This window comes from Ursus maritimus, unplaced genomic scaffold (genome assembly GCF_017311325.1).
Source record: "Ursus maritimus isolate PB19 unplaced genomic scaffold, ASM1731132v1 scaffold_22, whole genome shotgun sequence".
NCBI classification, from domain to species: domain Eukaryota; kingdom Metazoa; phylum Chordata; class Mammalia; order Carnivora; family Ursidae; genus Ursus; species Ursus maritimus.
In genome coordinates this window covers 47,852,878-47,876,776 of record NW_024424675.1, presented here as the reverse complement: position 1 = coordinate 47,876,776, position 23,899 = coordinate 47,852,878, and the positions used below count along the sequence as shown (strand labels likewise).

The following is a 23,899-nucleotide window of genomic DNA, read 5'->3' as shown; positions in this document are numbered from 1 at the left end:
TGCTTCCCATGCTCTGGTGAGTGGCAGTGGTGAGCTGGTCGGCAGAGCCCTCTTCCAAAGGGGGCAGAGCCCTGGGGGGCTCAGCAGGATCTGCCCACCTCCCACTCTGGTGGGAATTCAGCCCAGGTAACCACCTGGCTTTGATTGACACCTTCAATGAGAGGGACTGGAGTGGCAGACCCCCCAGGGCATGGTGGGCATGGACACTGCCCAAGACCCAAGCCCAGGGCACAATGCCAGGTCCCTTTCTGAAGATCTACCTCTGGCCCAGCCCACCCCCTCCCCCACCCTGCCCTGAGAAGGGGAGAGGGCCGACTTAAGGGGCTGACACTTCACACAAAAGTAGGGTGCACTTTATTTGCTTGTGCAAAGGCAGATGAGGGTGTGTCCTGGTGTGACCAGTGGCCCTCCCAGCCGCAGCCCCCCTCCTGTCCCTCCGGTTCGGAAGGGAGAGAACGGGTGCACCCTGACCCACGGAGGGCAGGGCTGTCCCGGTGTGTCCAGTTCAGGCCTCAGGTACCCTGGAGGCCTGGGGTTCAGGGGGCCTGGCTAGCACCTCTGGCCTGGCAGCCACACGTCCTGTGCTTTGGGTTTCTTGGTTTGGGTTTTTTAATGCCAGTTCTCCGTGCATAAGTGCATTTTGAAAGAGAGGTTCCAGCTATCACTTGTAACCATATATATACATATATATTCTATCTACAAAGTGTTTATTTGCAAGATGTTTTGGCGGTGAGCTCGGGCCCTGCCCGCCTTGTGACCATCTGTCCCCGGTCCTCGTCCCGGCCTCCTCGGCCCCAAGTGGCGTGGGGGTGGGCCATCAACTGTATGTATTAAATATGACTGTATCAAATAAATGTTTATTGATTTTTTTCCAGGGGCTTTGTGCGGCTGAATTTGTGGTAAAGCTCTTGGGTGGGAATCCTTCCTCGTGGAAGACCCGCCCCCCCCCCGCAAGCGGGGGAGGAGGCCGGACTACGAGTCCCGGCATGCACAGCCGTACGGCCTTGTGGGACTTGTAGTTCGCGGGGTGCGCCAGCGAGTTCGGGGCGCAAAGCCTCGAACTACGACTCCCGGAGGCCAGTGCGGCCGGCCCCAGAGCCCCGCCCCGCGGCCGGCGGCCCGCGGCGAGGCCTCTGAGCTCCATGGCGGCGCCCCCAGCCTCTGCTGACGCGCCCCGCTTGCCTCCGCCGCCCGCTGCGGCCGGAGACGGGCCCGACCAGCCGGCGGAGAGGAGCGAGACCGCGTGCGAGGACCGGTAGGCGCGGCGCGCCGGGCACGGGCTGGGGGCCGCGCACGCCCCCTCGCGTCTGCTGCGGGAGGGGGAGGCCCCGGGAGACGGAGCCCCCGCCCGCGGTGCCGAGGGGCGCTGGCCTGCGGGCAGGGGCGACGGCCACGAGCTGGGCCTGGACGCGCGGGGGCTGCCGGCACCCGCGGTGGGAGGGTCCCCGGGGCCTGGCGGAGCCGACGGCGCGGGGCCGAGAGGTGGGACTGTGCGTGCGCCGCCGCTCGCGGTGGCCGGCGGGGACGGGCTCGTGGGCAGGCCGGCCGGGTAAAGCGGATTGTCCTGAAGCTGACTTTGGTGCCCGTCCCGAGGGGCGGGAGCGTGTGCCTCCCTGGCGCTCTGAGGGGGACTCAGGCCCTGCCCCCGCTCCTGCCCCACCCGAGAGGCCAGGGTTCGTGAGTCTGGAGTGCCTTGTGACTGCCCCACCTGTTGTGCCGCACCTCGAGGCGCTGTGGAGGCTTTGCAAGAGTTGGAGTTGGAGGGGTGCAGCGGGGGAAGAGCCATTTTGTCACCCTGACCGGGGAGGTGGAAGAGGCCAAGAGGAAATGGGCTCCTACTTGGTGCTCGTAGGGCTCGGCCCACCAGGGGGTGGCGGCTGAGCCCTGCTCTGGAGCAGCCCCCGCCCTTGAGGGCTGGCTCCTCACTTCGGGGTCTGACCTGTCCCTTAAGGAAGGCTCAGCGACAGCCAGCGGGTGGGGGAGGGGGAATCCAAGGAAGCCGTCGTTCCGGCCTGGGCATCTCATCGCGCGGATTGGATGATGTCTCCAAGGCAGAAATGCTGTGTGCCTGGCCTCTTCCAGGATGGTCTGGATGCCAGGGAGCCACTGTATTGGCAGGGAGAGGAACGAGGCGAGGGGAGCTGCCCTGAGGAGGCTCACACCTTCCCAGCGAAAAGTGACTACATTCTGGCGCAGGATGACTGCGTCTCGTAGACTTGAGTCTGTGATACCTGCCAGTTCCAAAGAGTCTTTGAGTTCGCCCGAGATCAGACAGGGTAACGCCAGATGAGCTCTTGAGAGAAGCACTCACCGAAGACATGGACTGGTGGCAGCTGCAGCTGGTCCCCACCCTGTGTACGGAGTCGGGTAGTGGGCACAGGTGTCCCTCATGGTGCCCAGGGAGGTGGATGTTGTAGGAAGGGAGCCAGGACCTGCCAGCGGCACGCTTCTCCAGAGGCCCACGGGGTCTGCCCTGGAACTGCCCCCGGACTTCACGGTTCTTCCCCGATGCTGGTAACCTGAGCGCTGTTTCCCTGTGCTGCCCCCACCATCCCTGCACGCCCCCTGAGGGCCCCCGCTGACCATCGCTCCAGCTTCCCTGTCCACATGATTGTAGCTGCGTCTGTGCGGTTAGTCCGCCTCGCCATTGTGTTTTGTTTGTTTGCTCCTCTGGAGGGTCAGGGACCTTGGACACTTCAGCACTGGACGTGCAGGTAGAGCGGTGATAACAGTGAACCCCTTAGGCAGTCTCTCCCTGTGCGGTCCAGGTGGAGATGGGTTTGAACTGTGGGAATGGAGGGAGGCTGACTGGGCCGGTCCAGAGCAGAAGGAACAAGTGGGTTCTGCAGGGAGGTTTCCAGGGTGGTGGGGTAGGGGCCCTGCAAGCCTCTTGAGTCTTCTCAGCCCCTTTAGGGCTGTAGCCTCTCAGCCCCCACAGTACTTGATCTGTCCTGAGAAAGCCCTGGTACCTCTTTGTCCCTGAGCCAGTCTGGGATCCCTAGGGCCAGGCCGCAGTGGATCCGCTCCTCCCTCCTCCATTTGGCCTCATTTTTACTCATCCAGCAAACTTCCCTAAACCCGGACAGGGTGTCAGGCACTTGTGGAGGCCCTGGTGCTGCACGCCCCAACTCTGCAGCCCTGCCCAGGACAGCTCCTGCCTCTGAAGGGGGGGCCGGCCCCTGCCCATGTGTCCACACTGGGGGTCAGGAGGGAGAAGCTCTTGTGGGCAAAGATGGACAGTTCAGTCCTGCCTCCAGGTGCCTCTGAACAGGGAGGCAGACACACCCTTGTTACCTGGGTGGCCAGGAGAGGCTTCTCCTGAGGCGGCTGCCAGGAGTAGCCCCTCTTCAGGTGTGTGAACGGCATGTAGAGTTTTCTCTCTTCCCCGAGCCTCTGTGTTGTTAGAAGCCAAGTCAGGAGAAAAGCTGCAAAGGAGGCCAGGGACTTAGGGATGCAGACCCCTTAACACACTGCAGTAAAGATTCTTTGACCCATCCTCAGCAAGCTGAACCCATTCTTCCTCCTGCTGCCAGGCTAGAGACTGTCTGTGTCCCCTGGCTGAACGCTGGGTGGCCTTGGGGGATGTGCTGGAGTCTACCCCTGGAGGGGCGGGGCGGGTGGCTAGAGTTTCAGGTTTGTTTATGCCTCTAGAAGGCACCTTGGGGCCAAGGGTGTGACGCAGGGCTCAGGACATTCAGCAAGGCGTGGCCTGGAGACACTCCGATTTCCCCAATTTCCCTGTTCTGCTGTGGGTGGGTAGGAGGGGGTTGGCTCTACAGTCCCAAGCAGGCCTGGGGTCTGGAGTTTTTTCCATGGTGTTCTGGGGGGGTGTACCGTGGTCCTCAGCAAGCCTGGGCCAGCAGTATTCCAGCCAGTGCACAGCGGGGGGGTGGGGGCAGTTCACACCCAGGGCCGGCCTGAGCTCTGCCAGGGCCCCACGACAGTGTTCTTTTCAGCAGGGTCAGTGCTATTAATATCAGGAGAGCACACAGCCCCCAGACGGGTGACCCTCTTAATGCCTTTGGCCTCACACAGAGGCCGGCAGTGGGTCCCGTTCTTTCCTCACAGGGCTCTNNCGATCCCTGCCCCAGCTCCTCGCCTACTGTGCTGCCTGCCCACCCATGGAAGGGCAGTTCAGGTGGTCCCTGAGCTGTCCTGGGGAGCTACTGGGGGTCTAAGCGGCAGAGTGGAGATGTTCTGTACACACCTGGGATCACCCTGCTGTCCGCCGTCCCCTGTGTCCCAGCCATGAGCAGCCCCCCAGCTTACCCTGGCATCAGGATCTCGGGGTGCTGGGCCCTTGGAGCAGAAGGCAGGTGAGTGGCACGCCTGTCATCTTCCGCGGCTGTGGTGAGGCAACCCGCCCTTGCTGTGTCTTGGCCACTCGCACCCCTGCACATCGTGTGTCTAATCGACGTCAGGAGACAAACAGGCCGGGTAGGTGCTCTTGAGGGGCCAGGCTGGGCTGGCCTCTAGCAGGGGCTGGTTTTACTTGGGCTGTCTGTTACAGTTGAGTCTCTGTCCGTTGTGGCTCATAATCCTTTGGTTTGAAATTACCTTTTGTCACTGTGGCTAGAAGCACCCCATCCATCTGCGGACTGGGAGAGGAGATCTTCGGTGCGACATTCCCATTTCCAAGGTCATGTCGCTGAGAAAATGGGGTGAGGCTTGCTCTGAGGTCACAGCGAGGCTTCCTCCCTGCTTCCCAGAGAGAGACGGGGCTTTGGAGAAGGCAGTGGAGCTGGGCTTGGCTGTACACCCAGCCTGATACCGTTCAGACCCGTCACACGCCCCAGATGGGGCGGGTTTCTGGCAAAGCTCTCTCTGGCCTACTTTCCGCTCTTCCTGGCGCATGGGCACTCTTCCCTGGGACGGTGTCTGCCCCGGGCTGTTGGCAGCGTGAGCCTCAGAAGTCATCAGTGGTTGTGGCCGTCACTACCTCAATAGGACAAGGAGCACTCACAAATAAGGACTCAGAGTTTCCTGTTGGAGAGGTCAGGCCACTGCACTGGGGTGAGAAGCAGGGGGATGGGAGCAGTGCCAGCCCCAGGCCTACGCTGCCCTGAGGCAGTCCTGGCTATGGGAGAGAGAGCCTGCGGCACCAGCACACAAGAGCCTGTTCCTGAGATGGTGAGGCCCTCCTCCTTTGCAAGTCGGGTTTTCCACATTAGAGTTTTCTCCCAGAAGGCACAGGGGGAGGGGCCGGGCTGGACTTTGTTTTCTGCCTGCCATCACCCCCAGGGCCACCATGGAGCTTCCTTGCGGCTGCTGGGAGGGCTCCATTCTCCCCAAATGGACCGTCTGTCCTCTCTGGGGTATGTGGGCTGCTGCCAGGAGGGCAGTGTATCGGTGAGCCCCGGGGCTGTGTGCTCAGTGTTGTTAGAGGAGTATGTCCAGGGCCTGGAGACACCCCTGCTTGTTCTCTCCTGCCCCCCCCCCAACCTTCCCCACCCCCTCTGTGTCCATCTCTGGCTTGACCGAGCGGGAATGTGGGAAGCACCGCTGGGGCAGCTCCATGCTTGGCAGAGTCCCCTTCACACTGACTGTTGGGTGGCAGTGCCTGTCCCCAGAGCTGCAGAGGTGACACCGAGCACACAGACTGGCTAATTACCTCCATTGCTGGCTCCTCGTGCTGTCCTGACAACGAGGAGCTGTGGCAGCCCTGTGTTGTCTGTCCCCCCGGGATGTGCCATGTGGCTCCTGTCCTGTAATGGCAGGTTTCTTACTGCTAGGACTTGTGCGGCAGGTGTCCTCAGAGCCCTCAGGCACTGCTGGTGTGATTTGTCCCGCCTTTGGCTTTAGCGAATTCCTTCCGCTACCTGCTACTCTGAAATGCGTGGGCACACCGTCCTCCTGGCTCTTGGCAGCACCAGGTGCTCTGGGCGGACTGCACAGCTGGGAACATCAGCGTTCCCAAGGCGGAGATGCCCGGGCTGTTCCAGAGGCAGAAAGGCAGTCTCATGGCCCTCGGCAAGCTGGCACCGCCCTCACTGGCCGGATTCCTGGCACCCCATGGCCTCACACTGCTGGGTGTAGCGGTGGTAGCAGGCTTGGTCTGTGCTTATAAGACATTCAACGTGGCAGGAGTCCCAAACCCTGGTCCCCAGGGCAATCTTGGCATGTCTGCATCTTTTTTCTGTGTGTCCCGCTTTGCTCGTATGCACTGACACGAAGGTGCGTGCGGGTGAGCACGCCGCGTTTGCTGGGTTCTAGAAATGGGTTCACATCTTACTGCACTTGGCTTTCTCAGCTAAGCAGACTTCAGGACACCTTCTCAGGCTTTCATGCTAGTGAGCAGTGTTTTTCTCTGGGGTCCCAGACCAGGGGTGGACAAGCTAGTGCTGCAGGCAACATCCTACAAGGCCTGACCGGCCCAGTACATGCACCTGACTCCCTGCATGTTCCTCCCACCCACTGGGGCTCTGCCCAGACGGTCAGCAGCTGCAGCGGCCCCCACCGGCCTTGCAGCCTCTGGACCAGGTCTGCAGGGTGGTATTTTGACCAGCCCAGCCCTTCTTTTCTGCGGTGGCCAGAAGTGCCTCCTCCCCGAGCTTGTCCTGGCCCTGTGGCCATCTTTACACCTGGCTTTTGTGACCAGGCCGGTCAGCACAGACTCTGAGCAGGCATCAAGCAGGCACTACCTCCCAACTGGGCCACTCAGCCAAACTGAGTCTCCCCAGAGCTGTCACTGTTGGGATTTGAGGCGTTGGGCCGGCAGTCACACCATGTCCCTTAGGAACCAATGGGAAGTCAGCATATCACGTCGGCACGAGGGGTACAGCACAGGCGGGAGCAGGACGCAGATGCTGTCTGTGCCTTCCCCAGATTGGGTTTTCCAGCTGCGGCTCCTGGGGACTTCTGCCTTCTCGGTCTTCAGTGTGCTGGACGGCAAGAAGCAAGGGCTGCCCTACGGGCCACCCCCAGCCCAGGGACTCCCTCCCACACCCCCCAGCCCAGGGACTCCCTCCTGTACCTCCCTCACCCCCCAGCCCAGGGACTCCCTCCCGTACCCCCCAGCCCAGGGACTCTCTCCTGCACCCCCCAGCCCAGGGACTCCCTCCCTCACCCCCCAGCCCAGAGACTCCCTCCCGTACCCCCCAGCCCAGGGACTCCTTCCCGCACCCCCCAGCCCAGGGACTCCCTCCTGGCACCTCCCACACCCCCCAGCCCAGGGACTCCCTCCCGTACCCCCCAGCCCAGGGACTCCTTCCCGTACCCCCCAGACCAAGGACTCCTTCCTGCACCGCCCAGCCCAGGGACTCCCTCCTGGCACCTCCCACACCCCCCAGCCCAGGGACTCCCTCCCGTACCCCCCAGCCCAGGGACTCCTTCCCGTACCCCCCAGACCAAGGACTCCTTCCTGCACCGCCCAGCCCAGGGACTCCCTCCTGGCACCTCCCACACCCCCCAGCCCAGGGACTCCCTCCCGTACCCCCCAGCCCAGGGATTCCCTCCTGCACCCATCTCCTCTGCCAGCCCGCTCAGCTTTCCCGTCAGCAGCCTCTCTGTCCGGGAGCCCCTCTCCCCGTGTGCCCCTCAGGGTGGCAGGGATTGGATCTTACAAAGAGTGTTGTGGGAGGGAACATGGTCCTTGATGGGGTCCTGACTGCCCCTGGTGTGCTCCCCTCTCATCTGAGGGGACAGGGGCCAGGCCCAGGATGGCACTCCTCATTTCCCCTAATGCCGTTTGCTGTCCCTCTGAATGTGTGTGGGCAATGACAGTTCAAGGCCAGGAGCTCTGTGGATGGGCTGCAGGCAGCGTTCTTGTGCCCCCAGTTGAGTCTGCCCAGCTTGGCCATGCCCATGTGCCTGCGTGTGGGGTGGACCCCGGGGCCGGCCACACCAGGCCTGACGCAGGATGGCGGGGTGGCTGGTGGCCCTGGGCAGAGGCAGGCATGTCCTCCTCCTCTGCAGCAGCAATGCAGAATCCTTGGACAGGCTCCTCCCGCCCGTGGGTACCAGGCGCTCACCCCGGAGGCGCACCACCAGCCAGTGCAAATCTGAGCCACCCCTGCTACGCACCAGCAAGCGCACCATCTACACGGCCGGACGGCCGCCCTGGTACAATGAGCATGGCACACAGTCCAAGGAGGCCTTTGCCATCGGTGAGCAAGGCAGGACCTGCCATCCAACACCCAAGTGGCGTTGCCGCTAACGTGGGCTGCCTCGGGCACTTGAGTGGGGTCAAGCCTGGGGAGCAGGGGAGGGAAGCTGCAGGCAGAGTGTTGGGGGCAGGGCTGGCCCTGCTGCCTTTGCTCAGGGTCTCTCTGCCCCTTTCTGCAGGCCTGGGAGGTGGCAGTGCCTCCGGGAAGACAACTGTGGCCAGGATGATCATTGAGGCCCTAGACGTGCCCTGGGTGGTCTTGCTGTCCATGGACTCCTTCTACAAGGTGAGGAGCACACCTGCCCACGCGGGCCACATCCGCAGAGGGCCTGGATGCCCTGCCCCTGTCCCAGGGATGGTGCGGAGGGCACACAGAGCCCCTAGCGCCTCCTCCCACAGGTGCTGACCACGCAGCAGCAGGAGCAGGCTGCCCACAACAACTTCAACTTCGACCATCCAGACGCCTTTGACTTTGACCTCATCGTGTCCACCCTCAAGAAGCTGAAACAGGGCAAGAGCGTCAAGGTGCCTGTCTACGACTTCACCACCCACAGCCGGAAGAAGGACTGGGTAGGCCCAGTGGGCTCGGGCTGTGCGTGCCCGCCTGGGAACATGGCAGGCATGGCAGGCGACCAGCTGCACGATTCCTTTGCAGAAAACACTCTATGGTGCAAACGTTATCATCTTCGAGGGCATCATGGCCTTTGCTGACAAGACGTTGCTGGAGGTGAGGGCAGCAAGGCTTATGGTCTGGCTGGGAATGCCCATCCCTGCTTAGTCCCCTGCTTCTCCTGTGGTTCTAACCTTAAACTTGCCTCCTCCAAGCAGGACAAGCCACTCACTCTGTCCCCGTGGTACGTGGTCACTGTCCCCCCCGGTGGTGTGGTCACTGGCTGTTGGATGGGGAATGGCTGCTCTCTGGAGAGTGGGTCAAGGACATTGGGTGGAACAGACCCACCACTCCCACAGAGAGAGTGGAAATGCCTTTGGTGCGGGAGGCGGCCTAAGGAGGGGCTCACTCCCAGGTGTGAGTGCAAGCCCTGGGCCAGCGCCTTGACCTTCTCTTCTTATGTTTGCTCGCCATCTTGTCTCTGTTTCCTTTGCTGCTCTCTGGGGCCCATGCAGTCACTGAGGTCAGAGTGACCTTGGGGTAGTGGGTGCTGGTTCACATGTGCATGCACATGCGTGCTCTTGCCTGGGATGGAGATGGCCTCCTGTGTCTGTGCTGTCCAACCCCCTGGGAGGCATGCACAGCTGCATCCTTCCTGCCAGGCCCTGCTGTGGGTGGCTCCCTCTTCCGTCCCCACTGAGGCCCATGTGGGAGGCCTGTGCTCTGGTCCTTGTTCCTTGAGTTCTGAGGCCAGTGAGTTTGGGCTCAGGCCCAAGAACCCTGTTGCCTACCAGGCAGTAGTCCCCAGCCCCTCAACAGCCCCTTTAGGGCCAGACCTGAACTCACCAAGCCCGAGCACTGCGGTGGGGGGTATGGTGGGGAGGGGACAAGTCTCCTGTCCCCTGACATGTGTGAGGGCACACAGACAGCTGACGACCCATAGTAATGGTACCAGCTCCACCTTGCCTCTGCAGCCAGTGTCCATCTGGTGCCCTTTGACTGAAGCCCCTGGGGGACAGCACCCTCCCCATTTACCTGCCCCCACACATTTCCCTACACCCATGCACACTGCCAGCCACACCTCTGAGGTGCCCGAAGGTCTTTGCAGGAGCTGGTCCCTAGGTCGCCCACACTGGCCCTGCTGGTGCCGTGCCCCACTCAGCACCCCGCTCTCCCCATCCAGCTCCTAGACATGAAGATTTTTGTGGACACAGACTCTGACATCCGCCTTGTGCGGCGGCTGCGCCGGGACATTAGCGAGCGAGGCCGAGACATCGAGGGTGTCATCAAGCAATACAACAAGTTCGTCAAACCTGCCTTCGACCAGTACATCCAGCCCACTATGCGTGTGGCAGACATCGTGGTGCCCTGGGGTGAGCCTGCAGACCCAGCTGCCATTGTGAGTGTGGGCAGCGGGGGCTTCGGACCCCATGTGACCCTCCTAACCTGTCCCGTCGCAGGGAGCGGGAACACAGTGGCCATTGACCTGATCGTGCAGCATATGCACAGCCAGCTGGAGGAGGTGAGCCAGCTGGGCTCGGTCCCCAGGTCCCTGCAGCCCCCCAGCCCACGCCCTGCTCCCCTGCTGCCACCAACCACGGCCGCCTGCTGTGCAGCCCCCTTGGCTTCACTGTCCCCCTCCAGTGTCCCAGGCTGGTTCAGTCAGCCCCCAGCGCTCTGTGCTGGCCAGAGGCCCCTGGGTTTCCTGAGAAAGTGTGGGGTGCAGAGGTGCCTTCTGATACTCCAGGCCGAGCTGAGCCTTGAGTGGGAGGGTCCACTCCTGTTCCTCCCAAACCTTCAGGGGATCATTGGGTTTTAGTGCCAAGGCCCGCATCCTGAGCACTCCAGGAGGGATGCCCCAACCTGAAGTTACATGCCCTGGGCTGGCTAAGGGCACTGCCACTCTGGGCAGGCTTTATAATGGGGTGCTGGAGGCCTGAAATCTGAGCCCCGGGAGCCCTGGCTCTTCGTGCCCAGTCCAGAGGGTGCCCAGGATACGGGCCATAAGAGCTGGCTCCCTCCCGTGGTTGGTGGCCACCTGGGATGGTCCCTTGGGCCTATGGCAGGTCCATTCCTGGGTGGGGGTGGCCCGGAGGGCCGAGGTGTCCGGTGACTGCAAGGTGAGCAGTGCTCCCGCCACTGACACGCCACCCCGTTCCCTTGTGTCTCCCTGTGTTGCTGCCGCAGCGTGAGCTCAGTGTCAGGTAAGACTTCCCACACCTGTCTGCACAGAAGGAGGCATTTCCAGCATCCACAGGCAGCTCGGAATTTGGGTTGTCACCTGGGCAGGTGGGAGGGTCCTCTCCTGTCATGCCGATCCCCTGTGGCAGCCCTGCCCCAGGCGAAGAAAGGATGGTGTGGTGGCCCCCACACTGCTTGTGTCTGTCTTTGCTGGCAGATGAGGAAACTAAGAGAGAGAGGTTAAGGAACTTGCCCAGGATCACACAGTGCCCTGACTCTATGCTGGTCAGACCTCTCTGGAGGCCTCTCCCCGACATGGGGCTGGTTGCATGGGGTCTGACGCCAGAGGGCACAGCTGTCCTGAGCCAGCACTGCTGCCCCCCAACCCCCCATCAGCAGTCACAGGCATGTCCCTCGGCAGCCAGAGGGTCCTCTGCCTGATCTGAGGGTCCAGTCTGGATGCCCCCAGATGGTGGTGAGACCCCAACCGCCTGACCCCCTGCCCACTCTCTCCGGAGAGAGAGCCAGGAGGAGCTCTGAACTCACAGGGGAGAGTGGATGAAACACCCATCCCACACAGTGTCCAGCATGAATGACCTGCCTTGAGCCTGGGCTTTCTGTGGCATTGGGGTGCACCAGGAGAGCCCCAGTTCATGCTCAGGAGCCCTGAAGCTGCTGCGTTGGGAGCGGCCCCTGCAGCGTGCTGCCCTCTATGAGTCACCGCTTGGCTCTCATCTAGACCCAGCACCTGCAGGTCTTGCACTGCCAGGCCCCCTGGAAGCCTTTGTCCTGAAAATCAAGTTTCCAGGGTGTCAAACTTGAAAAAAACACCTCAGCGCAGCCGGCTAGTTTTGCACTGCCAGGCCCCCTGGAAGCCTTTGTCCTGAAAATCAAGTTTCCAGGGTGTCAAACTTGAAAAAAACACCTCAGCGCAGCCGGCTAGTTTTGCACTGCCAGGCCCCCTGGAAGCCTTTGTCCTGAAAATCAAGTTTCCAGGGTGTCAAACTTGAAAAAAACACCTCAGCGCAGCCGGCTAGTTTCCCTTCTCTGGCCAGCCAAGGAAGTGGTGACCCGTGGGCAGGAAGCCACCGGCAGCGGGGCTGCGGGCCGGTGCAGGCACTCATGCTCCTGTGCTGCCAGCCACACCAAGGAGAACAAAGCCCCCCAGGGTCTCGCCCTGCCACCTGCCTTTTCTCTTGCTCAGGCCAGCTGGTGGCCGCAGGGACTCGCTCCCGTGCTAAATGGTCTTTTTCTCTCTGTTCTTTTCCGCCTCTTTGTAAACCCTTGGGTTTCCTGCCCTGTTCCCTCCCTGAACACTCTTCACCTGGCGAGCAGAGGAAGCTGCGCTGGGATATGTGAGGACAGAGTCCCCAGCTCTGCCCCTCCCCGCCCCCTCTGCTCCGCCCTGCTGCTCCCCCCTGCTCCTTTCCCCACCCTGGGCACGGTGCAGCAGGGCAGGCCCTGAGCCAAATTTGCCCGCGCGTCTCCGGAGGGGGCCGTGCATCCCCTGGAGGGAAGAGTCAGGGCGAGGCTTGGCCCTGAAGCTCAGCTGTTTCCCAGGGAGACATGTTCTGGGATTGAGGACCAGTTGCCCATCCTGGGGCTGAGATTCCTTCGCCCTCCCGCAACCTGGTCCCCTTTTGCTTTCTCCGAGCAAGCAAGCAAGCAAGCGCAGGAGAGAATCTGGGTTGGGAGGGGGGCTCACACCACAGCCCCTCCTTTCCCACCTGATGGTCAGCTGCTCTGCTCAACCTTCGCCTGGCGGGGTATTTGGGGGTTGGGGTCCTCCCTCCAGATCAGCCACAGGGAGGCGGCGGCCCCCACCTGCACACCTCGTTGTCCCCATCACGTGCGCCCCCCACACAGTGTCCGGAGTGGGAGGATGGGGCTCAGGGAGAAGACACCCCTTCTTGAGCCCCCAATCGGTTTGTGTTCCCAGGGCCGCGCTGGCCTCGGCGCACCAGTGCCACCCCCTGCCCCGGACGCTGAGTGTGCTCAAGAGCACGCCGCAGGTGCGGGGCATGCACACCATCATCAGGTGAGGGCCCTTGGGTGCGGCGAGGTGGCCCCTGGCGGCCCACACCTCTGCTTAACCCAGCCGCTCCGCAGGGACAAGGAGACCAGCCGTGACGAGTTCATCTTCTACTCCAAGAGGCTGATGCGGTTGCTCATTGAGCACGCGCTCTCCTTCCTGCCCTTCCAGGTGCGGAGCAGGGTGTGGGGCGGGTGTCCGGGACGGGCGGGGGGCGGCTCCCGGTTCTCACGAGCGTCCCCACGCCCTTTGTGCGCAGGACTGCGTGGTGCAGACCCCGCAGGGACAGGACTACGCGGGCAAATGCTATGCGGGGAAGCAGGTACCAGCCGCCCGCGGCCCGGGGGCGGGGCTGGGGAGGCCCGGGAGGTGGGAGGTCCGGCCAGCTCATCCCCCCCCCTCCCCACCTCCGGGCCCCCAGATCACTGGCGTGTCCATCCTGCGTGCGGGGGAGACCATGGAGCCGGCTCTGCGGGCCGTGTGCAAAGATGTGCGCATAGGCACCATTCTCATCCAGACCAACCAGCTCACCGGGGAGCCCGAGGTGCGGGGCTGAGGGGCTCCGGGAGGCGGGGGGTGGGGGCTGGGGAAGGGACAGCGGGGCCGGGAAGGGGGCACCGGGGCGCCCGAGGTGCGGGGGCGGGAGCCCGAAGGGCAACCGTAGGTTCGGGCGGGCTCTGACTGTGGCCCCTCGCAGCTCCACTACCTGCGGCTGCCCAAGGACATTAGTGACGACCACGTGATCCTGATGGACTGCACCGTGTCCACCGGCGCGGCAGCCATGATGGCTGTGCGTGTGCTCCTGGTGAGTGGGCGCAGGGGGCTGCGCGGGGCAGGGCCGGGTCGGAATTTACCGGCCCCTTCCTGCGCAGGACCATGACGTTCCCGAGGACAAGATCTTCCTGCTGTCGCTGCTCATGGCGGAGATGGGTGTTCACTCGGTGGCCTATGCGTTCCCACGAGTGAGAATCATCACCACGGCGGTGGACAAGCGCGTCAATGACCTGTTCCGCATCATCCCTGGCATCGGTGAGCCTGCCCGGGCCGGTCGGTGGCGCACCAGGGCCTGAGGGCCTGAGTGCTCACCGCAAGGGTCTGTCTCTTTCCCCAGGTAACTTCGGTGACCGCTACTTTGGGACGGACGCGGCGCCTGACGGCAGCGATGAGGAGGAAGTGGCCTGCACGAGCTAGCGGCCACTCTGAGCCTCGCTGCTCTTGCCGCCACCCAGCCTCTTCCTGCCTCGTGGCCTTGCTTACAGCGATGTCCTAACTTATTTTAATTAAAAAGGATGTTACCACTGTAACTTACTCTATACATTTTATAAAATAAAGTTTGGGAAAATGAAGCCGTGCCTGGTTAGCTGGGGGGCACGCGAGTGCTGTCCTGCCTGGGACCTGGGCTTGAGGGGTAGCCCCAGTCCCCAGGCTGCAGGGCCCCCATGGAGAGGAAGGGAGTCGAGGAGCCTGGTCAGAACCTCGCCTTATCCTCAGCAGAACAGGCGTTCCTGGTCCTGCCCTAGGCTTTCCCTAGAGTCCAGGCTCAGTATCAGATTTAGGAGGGCAGAGCTGGGGGCCGCAGCTCCTGGCTCTGCCAGATGGGCCCCTGGTCTGGACCTAGGGCTCTGGGTCTCAAGAGATGGCCTCTGCAGCCACCCACCGCCCCCGCCCCCCCCCCCACGTGTTTGTACTGTCGGGGAACCCACCGGAAATCGGTGTGTAGGCGGCTGTAGGAGGGAGTGACAGGTTGGTCCCACCACTGGCAAAAGCCCCACTTGCAGGGGAGATGGCCACACAGCATCCACGGGCCAGCCGTGCTATTCAGGGCAGAAACCCACCTCCAGCCCTGCCTTCATTGCTTCAGGGCTTCAGGACGAAGGCAGGCTTCTCCGGCGGCCTCCAGACAGCCTGTCTGTGGCAGGCCTGCCTGGGTGGGGTGTGCGTGATATAGACCTCTGGGCAGCGAGACTGGCACCCCCAGTCTCCCTACCCCTCTGTGGTCCAGACCTGTGTCTTGCCTCTTTCCTGCCCTCCTTGTCTCCTTGGTCCCCCGCCCTCCCCAAAGGCCATGTCATGGAAAAGCTTGTTGTGGGGGCGGGGACAGGAAGTCACTGGGTGGGGGCCAGGCCAAGGGCAGGCAGATAAAGGCAGGAGGCTTGTCCAAAGGGGTGGCCAGACACCAGGGGCAGAGAATGAACACAGGGCCCAAAGGTCAGCAGGAGGGACTTCTGCCCAAGCTGGTGAGTGGACCCCTCTCCCATGTTCCAGAGCCCCCACTCACTCTGTCATTCTTGTGTTGTGTGCTGGGAACCCGGCCGGGCCCTGCTTAGGAGGGGTGCGGGGGCCCTGAGGCTGGGAAGTTGTCTTTCTGTCAAGTCAGGTCTTCCCAGATAAGGAACAGGGCAAACAGTTAAGGAGAGGCCAGGGAGAGGCTAGGTCATCATTCCTTGGAGGCCTCCCTTATTCCAGCTGGGGGCTGACCAGCTCCCTGAGAATAAACTCAACCCACACACGCACACGCATCTCACGGGCCGCGGTGCACAGATGCAGCTGAAAGGAAACGGCCCAGCTGCCCCCACCCAACTCAGCCACCGGCCCCTGGGGGAGGACAGCTGGGGGCCCAGGGCGGGATCGGGAGGCAGGAGGCCTGAACCAGAGGACCTGCCCCCTCAGGCTGTGGTCTGCTCATCCAACTTGGGGAGGCTAGGCCATAGGCTGGGGACTTCTGAGCCAGTTTCCGGCCAGGCCCCTGTGGCGGTGGTAGAAATGGGTCACTTTCCAAGCAGTACTGGGAGAGGGTGTTCAGGGTACCAGCGAAAGGAAGGGGTAATCCCTCCAGCCCCTGGGAACCTCCTAGTCCCAGAGATAGGACCAGAGCCGAGATCCAAGACTCTCCTGGGGTAACACTCAGCGCAGCTACTGGACACATCAAGGGATCCAGTCTGGGGAGAAGGCTAGGGCGTCGCCCTCCAGGGGTGGACGAGCCCATCCCTAGGAAACTCTCTGGCGGACTGACGGGGGGCTGGGAGCCAGGTGGCCTTGGGGCTGCCTTTCTGGGCATCTGGGCTCCTCTGGGGCTCAGCAGAAGCTGGGGGGAAGGGCAGGGCAGGCACCTGGGGGAGAAGTTGAGGGGAGCTGGGGGGATGGAGCTACAGCCTGGACACATCCTCAGGGCTCCGTAGGGGAGAGGTGGGTGGGGTGCAGACCTGGAGCCCACCCTGTACCCTAGTCCAGAAGCCCATGACACATAGGCCTGCAGAGGGCCGTGCCGCGGTCCTTGGGCAGCGCCTCCAGGACTGTCCAGCCTGAGAATGGTGTCTCCAGGGTCAATCTCAGGTTTGTCAGCCCGCGAGGTGCTACCCCTTCCCCAGCAACGGATCCTACGAGGCAGGAAGGGAAGCTGGAAACGGGGGCGGGGGGGCTGCCGCGAGATGGGGCCCCAGACCCAGCACTGGGCACATGTGGTTGTCACACTGAGTGGAACAGGTCCTGCAGGCTGTCTTCAGTAGGGTCTGGGGCCTCAGCGGGCGCCCGGAGTCGGACGCATCCTGGAAGATGCCCTGCCTGCATTCCTGAGCCCCAAGTGCTCCAGGGGGAATCCTTGGAAGAGGGCGGGAGGCGGCCGGAAACCACACAGAAGCCGGGGACTTCGAGGCTCAGCAAGGTTGAGCTGGGGGCTGGTCTGAGCAGGAGATTCAGAGGTGCAAAGGGCAGTGGTGAGCGGGTGGATGTGGGATGGGCTTGGGTTAGAAGAGCAAGAAGGGGGTAATTCGCACACGGAGGCGCACGGGGACCCATTCCTTGACGGCCACAGGCTGGGGCCAGAGGAAGGGCTGGGGTGGGAGCTACACCGACTTCAGGAGCGGCACATCCGGGGTCGGCTTGCAGGTGGGTGGGCCTGGCTTGGGGCGCCGGTGCTTGGACTCCTCTGGTCACCACCCCGCTTGCAGCGGGGGCCCAAGAACCGCCCCGGCGTCGCGTGGCCGGGGTGGAGCTAGCGCCGGCCCCGCCCCTCCCGGGCCTCCCCGCCCCCGCTGCGCCCCCCACTGCGCCCCCCAGTCAAGGAGCAGGCAGAGCCGCGGAGGGAGCGCCCCGACCCCAACCCGGCCCGCCCGGGCACCACGTGTCCGGGCCCGGACGGAGAGGGCCCGCGTGGGGGCGAGCGCCCTCGGAGACCCCCCGGAGTTGTGCGCAGAGGGCGGGGGAGCTGGGGTGCTGAGCAGGGTCTGAGTAGGAGCAGGGGGCCCCTCTGAAGCAGGAGAGAGCCTGGTGTCCGCGACTTGGAGGGTCCTTTCCGCCGGGGCCTTCCCCTCCGGCGCAGGGCTGGGGACCCCTCCAGACCCGGCGGCCCGTCCCCCGCGTCCTGCCCGCGCTGGTCTCGGCGCCCCTGGCCCTCGGGGCTGCACGAGGGGCTCTCGTCGAGTGGCTGCCGCGGCCGTGTGGAGCCAGACGGAGTCCGCGCATGGCCTTGGGGCCCTGGGTCCCCAGACCCCTGCCCCCGCTGCGCCCCGCACGCCCCCTCCAGTTTCTGTCGTAGGTGGTTGCAAATGGTGACGGGGTCGGGCGGCGGGCAGGCCCCCCAGCTCTCTCGGTGTCCACGCCTTCCGCGCCCCAACACCTGCCCCGCGTGGCTCGCGGTGGCCCGCGGTTCCCTGGTCGCGCTCCTCGCGGGCGGTGGGGAGAGGGAGGGGGCCGCGCACTAGGACCCCCGTCGGCACACGGCGACCACGACCTCCGTCAGGAGCCCGGAGTTCCGAGACTGGCCGCGGGGGCGCGGACTCTGGGAATCTCCCTGAAGTGCTACCCAGCCCCCTGCCCGTGGCCCGCGGTCCCCTAGATCAGGGCACAGGTGTCGCGGCCCTGGGTCGGGGGGGAGGAGCGAGGTCCCATCGTTAAGGCTTGGCGCTCGTTCCTAGTCGCTGTGAGAGTCCCGCAGAGAACAACGCGGGAGGTCTGGGTGGGGCGGCGACGGGCCTCCCGCTGGGGCAGCGCAGCCGCCGGGGGCGGTCTGGGGCGCGCGTGCCCGGCGATGGTGCCCGGGGACGCCCCTCCGCCGCCCGCTCTGGTCAGCAGCTAAGACCTGAAAAGCCGTGTCCTCAGCCACCGGGGCCGGCAAGCACCTGCCCTTCGGCCCCAGGACGTGTGCTGTCCCGCCTGGGGCATGGACTGCACCTCGGCCGGTCGGCTGCTGGAAAGCCCAGGCTGAACCCAAACTCACCCCGGCCCAGTACAGTGCAAAGCTTCAGAAATCAATGAAATCAGGAATGAAATACATCTGGATGCGGACGGCGACAGGCTGGTGGCGGCCGCTGGAGGGGACACCGGGTGGGGGAGAGACGCGAAGGTCTTCAGCGTCAGCCATTCTGTCCTTCATGGAAAGTCCAAGTCACAGACTTCACCGCGTCCTAGATGAGGGGTTGCTTTCAAGGTGCCTGTTGCATCATTCTTAGTGTTTTTATGCTGCTTTATTTTTTCACAGTTTCTGCCTTGCCCTGAGTTCAGTTGAGGGAGCAGAAGACCCAGCACCTTGACCCCAGGGGATCCCAGGCATGAGAGGGACTGTTGCTGAAAGGGTGTAGAGGGTGGCACCTGGGGTTGGCACATGGTCACACCCACGGGGCCTCCTGAGTCCGGGTGGCCTCCCCCCACCTGAGGCCAGGGTCCCTGGGACCAAGTCTCAGGTCAGGCCCCGCCTACGGACAGGACCCCACCCACCCAATGCGTGCAGAACCTCCAGGGACACACATGCCCTGAGGCAGAGACGGCATTTCCTGCAAGAGTCCAACTAGACATTTATCTCAGGGAAGAGAAAAGAGAGGCCTGGAAGTGGTTTCCGTGGGGCCAGAAACCCCAGGCTGTGACCCGCAGAGTGCCCCACCTGGCCCTACTCCGCTCTCTCAGAACCCCTGGGAGTCATGACCACCCTCTCATCTGGCCCTCCCAGCCCCGGATGCAGCCCCGGCTCGCCGCTGGCACGGGTGTGACCCAGGCAGACGTGACAGTCGCATCCTGGCCGAGTGTGCCCACACTGATGCCCTGGGTGGAGCAGGCAGTGGGACAAGCCCAGGTGTGAGGGCCACCCCCCCAGGGGACTCTGCTGTCACCCTTCGCCTACCTTGTGCTATCAGCCGAGGGCTCAGGCCCAGGCCAGCATGCTGTGCCAGACCCCTGCAGCCCGGCCGTCTTACGTTGTGACAGGACGAGAGCCGGTGATGCCCCTTTGGTGTGGGTGGTGGGCGTGGTTCCGAGGCGTTAACGACAGTCAGCGAGGTGGGCAGGAGGGAGAGTGGAAGCAAGGGCATGGCCCGGGAGGGCTGCAGAACCCACAGTCCAAGCCACCCTGGGCTTAGAGGACCCTTTCTTCACTCCGTTTGCGGTATTTAGACAAAGGAGGTGAAAACAGAACCACGCAGGGGCATTTGTCCACACTTGGGCCAGGCAGGCGGGAATGAGACCCCTGCCCCTCCATGCACGACTCCCCCAGAGAAGGACTCTGCGGGGGTCACTGATGAGACACATGCCTGGTTTGCAGTGAAAACATTTATTTTACAACAGTTATCTTTATCTTAAGGTCAACATTCAGACGTACGAGACGGAGATCACCGCGGACCACCCTAACCCTCCAGCCGGGCCCTCAGGGGTGCACATGGGAGTCGGGGTCAGAGGTACACCCACCTAGCGCTGTGGGATTCCAGCAACAGGACGAAACCAGAAACCAGCGCACGGACAGTTGCTTGCCATGCATATGCATTTAGTATTTTAAAACAATATATATATTTCAGTGTAAACTGCGTCCCCTCACTTAGCTTGAAACATTGTTCCATTTTCTAGGGAAACAAAATCTACCAGAAGGTACCGCCTGGAGGACCCTGAGCCCAGCCCCTTCCTGGAGGATGGCGTTGTGTGGTCCCTGCTCCTTCCCAGTGGACCCCTCCCCCAAGGCAGACCTGCGGTCAGGACAGAGCCCCCTTTAGAATGCCCTTTGTCACTGATTGTATCTGATGCTCAGAAAATTGGTTTTAATGTGACAAGGGAGGGAAGGGTTTCCAGCCACCTAGATGTTGCAAAAGGGCACTCACCTGGGGGTCAGGTGAGCATGACAGGTGGGCCCCCAGGGACGGGTGTGGCACCTGTGACAGTCACCCCTCGGTAGCCCTGGCACCCTCCCCGGGAGAAGATGCCGCTGGCAGGAGGAGGCCACCGCAGTGCACGCAGGCACCCCCGCTGGCCGTCCACACCGATCCCAGGCACACAACCGGCCCGCTGTTTACTTCTGTACACCCGGCAAAGGAGCTTGCTGCCGAGACCCTGTTCTCGACCCGACTCACCAAGAAACCCAAGGGCGTTTTGGAGCCGACTCTCTTGTACTCGCTGTGGCCGCTGGGTAGCAGCGGTCACACCTGCTGCGTGATATATACACATATACACATATGTACACACAGAGATACACGCACTGCCCACACCTACAGCACGGACACTGCCAACCGTGCTCGTACGGACAGTAAGAATGTAGCTTTTGCCGATTCCACAGGAGGGTTCACAACCAAAATAACCAGAACAGGGCGGTCCTGTGTCACACGGGCTCAGCTCTCAGCATGTTGAGAAAGCAATGAGATCAGCTGCTCTCTCCATCCTCACACCCATCCCTCTGGTGGGATATGCTGAAAGCCAGGGAAGGACGGGGCAGGTCCCCGAGCTCTGCCTGCGTGCCAGCGCCCACCCCACTTGCTGGCGGTCTCACCTCAAGGACCGGGTGCCGGGAGGCCGCGCATCTCCCCAGACCGCCAGTTGCACCAGTGGGCACTCCTCCAGCACAAGCTCACCCGATCGGCCCACCTGCACTCAGAACGCATGGCGACAGTCCCGAAACGGCCTTTCCCCAAGCAGGAGCCCCGTGGCCACGCTGGGTGGCCAAGAGTGTGGAAAGGCCACCTGCTCTAAGCACAGCACACTGCAGCTTCTTCCCCTGCGGCACTGACCGGGGAACTAGGAAGGCTCACACACACTGAGCAGTAATATCTAAAGCAGTTTGAAAGTAGAAGAAAGCCAAAGGGAAGACGAGAAGACCAACCACATCACTGAGCTGGAACAGAAATGTACAGGCCAGCAGCCACCAGCAGCCACCTCACAGGGCCCTCCCATGCTTCCTGCTGGCCACTGGCTGCTCTGGGGCCCTCCCGGGGCGAGCCCTGCACTCTGCGACATGGCACGGGCTTCAGCCTGCATTGGCCCAGCACTCCCTGGCCACACATGGCCCTGGCTCCGGGCAGCCCCAGAGTGAGACCCCAAGCAGAGGGTCGCCCCCACGTGACCAGTGAACAGGGCGCCCCTCCACACTCAGCAACTCTGCTCACCAGGGAAATACACAGACCACTCAAGAAAAAGGGAAATGCAACTGGGGCTGACAGGGAGCACAGCCGACTTCGGAACGGGATCCGCTTCTGAGTCACCAGGTGGAAATGCCTTCAGGGCCAGGCAGGGAGAGTTCTGGGCCTGTCTGGTTCCTGGGGTCCCTGGGCCTTAGGCAATCAACCACCATCTTAAGGGTTAACATCACTGTCATGATTTATTTCGTTTTTACAAATTCTACAGGAGCCTGGGTTCAACACCCTTCCAGACCTGCCCCTCTCCCCACACCCTGGTCCCCTGCGGAGCCTGTTTCTGTCAAGGTCCCGTCGAGGACTCGCTCACACTCGTGTGCTGGGCCTTGAGGGTTCCTGACCACAGAGCTGCAGTGGCCCCGCAGGGGGAGCCTTGGTACCTGAAGTCCAAGCTTTGAACTTGGATCTTGGCCATGCCAGCGAAAAACAGCTCCGAAAGTTATTTTCAGAAACGTCACAAAGGCTGTGTCCTTGCTGCTGTTGGGGCTGGTACAGAAGACGGCTCTGCGCTCTTACCTCTTCCCAGGGTGGCGTAGCGAACTTCTTATCTTTCATGACGTCTGATTTTAGCAAATTATTTCTAATTTAAGAGCATAGTGCATATCTTCCCTCTCACTGAATGTGTTCATGATCATTTTAATGAACAAAAACAAAAACGAAAGGGGGGGAACCAAAAACCTGCCCAAGGACCTGGGAGCCGTTCCACCAGAGCCGGCCACACCCAGCACTGCGCTCGGAGCCTGTCCACGTTCTGCACGGACACTGCTGTCCCTTCAGCCCCTCTCGGGTCAACAAGCACCTGCTCTCGGCAGAGCTGTGGGTGGGAGACAAGGGCCGAGGCCCAGCGGGCGGGCGGGCTGGGGAGAGGCGGTGCTGGAAACAGTGCGCGTCAGAGCCGACATCGTCCTCCTTGCTTTTCATCTGCCGGACACGCAGGACACACTCAGCAGCAGCCCTCAGGTTCGTTCTTCAGAAACCACTCGGGTCTCCAGTGACCAGTGCGGGTCCAGCAGGGAGCCACACCACGTCCAGTGCTGCTGGGGGTGTGGAGGCCACTGTGAACTCTGGGCCGGCACAGGCACATCGTAAGCCGTTTCCTTGTCCCCGGCAGCAGGGGCACCACCCACGAGTTCTGGGACACAGACAAGAAAGACTGACTTCCAACAGCTCGCAGAAGGCGCTGCTCAAGACAACGGTGAGTGAGCGGGGGCTCCACGGTCAGGCTGCTGGCCCACAAGCCAAGGGCAGCAGGCTGCGCCCTTGGTCCGGCTGGTCCTTCCTCCAGGGACCTGGCGTCTCTAGCTCTGCCTGAACCATCGACGGTGACTGAAGGGAACAGGTGAAGGGCAGTGGGGTGGCTAGGAGCTCTGGGAAGCACAGAGAAGAGGGCTGTGCTCCCCACGTGTGCTTCCCAGGGCTGCTCAGCCATGCTCCACCAGCAACCTGGACTGTCGGCCCCTCTGACAACAACAAACCGGGTCACTGCTACCGCTTGTGGTTCTTAAGAGGTCCAGAAAGGACCACAAGGCCAGGTGGGCCTGAAGGAATGTAGAGGGTGGCCAAAGGGGAGAGGAGGTGGAGGAATGTGGCCCCATCAATCCAGCTCGTGGCCGGGAGACAGTGTGGGAGCATGGAAGATACACCTCCCACAGCCTGGCGAGGGAACACGCTCAAAGGACCATGTGACAAGGAGACCGAGACTGCACCCAGGTAGAAAACGTGGTCTTGGGGTCAGCAGAGCCTCCCACACTTTCCACAACAAACTTACCCATGGAAAAAACCCTGCCACAAGGCCAAGCAACCAAGGTAAACAGACCCGCACAAACACCACGGAAAAGTTGACGGGACCGGGCAAAGGGAGGACACACCGGCTCCTTCCCAGCAATGCGTCCAGAGCCTCTGCCTGTGCCCACGCAGCTGGCAAGCATGGGGGCGGGGGGGGATCAGATCCAGAGCTCCCGCCAGGCAGCACCTGCTTCCGGCCCCCACCAGCACAGGGGAAAGGAGCCACCCCTCCCAGCCCAGCCTGCCTGGCTGGGGGGTACCACGCAGCCGCGGTCGGCACAGCGAACTGAAAGCCCCGAGGCGGCTCCACTGTCTGGTAACGCGGTCACGCCGTGGCACGCCCACAACACAGACAGACATGGAACGTAACCCCATACATGCTATTAAAAAAGGAGAAAACAGAAAAAGAAGAAGAAGACCGTAGCTAAACTGCTTTAAATACTGCATGCGACGCACTTCACGTGGTGGGGGCGGGCGGGTGGGCGGGCACAGAGGTGGGAAGGGCCCCGGTGGGCCGGCGGCTGCCCTCCTCCCCATCTCTGTGACTACAGTCCATGATTCTAAGGGTGAAGTGGCCGGCTGCCGCGCTGCCCTCTACCGCGGCTGCTCCTGCACTTAGTTGAACCCGTCGGTGTGGTAGCTGGGGTGGGAGTCGGCCGTCAGCTGGGTGGTCTCTGTGGCGGACGCTGGCTGTATGACGATTGGCGTGTCTGTGGCCTCTGCAAAGCAAGCACACACATGCTCGTCGTGTGAGGGCGGCGGCCGTGCCATCGGGCCTCAGGAGCGCACGTGTGGCCCCCAGCAACACC

The 23,899-nt window shown here is 62.6% G+C and overlaps 2 protein-coding genes and 1 long non-coding RNA gene across 11 annotated transcripts in view; 2 read left to right on the top strand and 1 right to left on the bottom strand.

Moving 5' to 3' along the window:
* Nucleotides 1–1,097: 1,097 nt before the first annotated feature.
* On the top strand, nt 1,098–14,273 carry UCKL1 (uridine-cytidine kinase 1 like 1). Of its 7 annotated transcripts, none has more exons than XM_008688148.2 (15): nt 1,098–1,255; nt 7,915–8,105; nt 8,284–8,390; nt 8,504–8,674; nt 8,760–8,831; nt 9,898–10,087; nt 10,175–10,236; nt 12,231–12,250; nt 12,835–12,933; nt 13,005–13,098; nt 13,187–13,249; nt 13,349–13,471; nt 13,625–13,732; nt 13,800–13,956; nt 14,039–14,273. In XM_008688148.2, exons 1-15 carry the CDS (start codon nt 1,143–1,145, stop codon nt 14,116–14,118), a joined length of 1,650 nt encoding a protein of 549 aa, XP_008686370.2. In that variant the 5' UTR covers nt 1,098–1,142; the 3' UTR covers nt 14,119–14,273. The 7 variants fall into 7 exon arrangements, with proteins under 7 accessions (XP_008686370.2, XP_008686371.2, XP_008686372.2 ...); XM_008688149.2 differs by lacking the exon at nt 12,231–12,250 and adding an exon at nt 10,902–10,918; XM_008688150.2 differs by having other exon boundaries at nt 1,105–1,255; nt 7,918–8,105.
* Nucleotides 14,274–15,061: 788 nt separating this feature from the next.
* LOC103660530 lies at nt 15,062–19,712 on the top strand. The gene is made up of 2 exons (XR_567812.2): nt 15,062–15,164; nt 19,496–19,712. It is a non-coding gene; the product is annotated as an uncharacterized LOC103660530 (long non-coding RNA).
* DNAJC5 (DnaJ heat shock protein family (Hsp40) member C5) overlaps nt 19,450–23,899 on the bottom strand; it is a 35,776-nt gene continuing 31,326 nt past the window's right edge. For all 3 annotated transcript variants that reach the window (XR_005837000.1, XM_040638623.1, XM_040638624.1), the window contains one exon: nt 19,450–23,809. Coding sequence is in view for 2 of the 3 variants with exons in the window: in XM_040638623.1 (XP_040494557.1) it covers nt 23,706–23,809 (104 nt within the window). In the remaining variant the exon portion in view is untranslated. The remainder of the gene's footprint in view (nt 23,810–23,899) is intronic.

Excerpts from the sequence above, each read along its gene's own strand:
- UCKL1 (XM_008688146.2), top strand. The coding sequence starts at position 2,390 with ATGGTGCCCAGGGAGGTGGATGTTGTAGGAAGGGAGCCAGGACCTGCC. Across the intron at positions 8,832-9,897 it reads CTGACAAGACGTTGCTGGAG|CTCCTAGACATGAAGATTTT; the intron begins GTGAGGGCAGCA and ends CTCCCCATCCAG. Across the intron at positions 12,934-13,004 it reads GGCATGCACACCATCATCAG|GGACAAGGAGACCAGCCGTG; the intron begins GTGAGGGCCCTT and ends GCCGCTCCGCAG.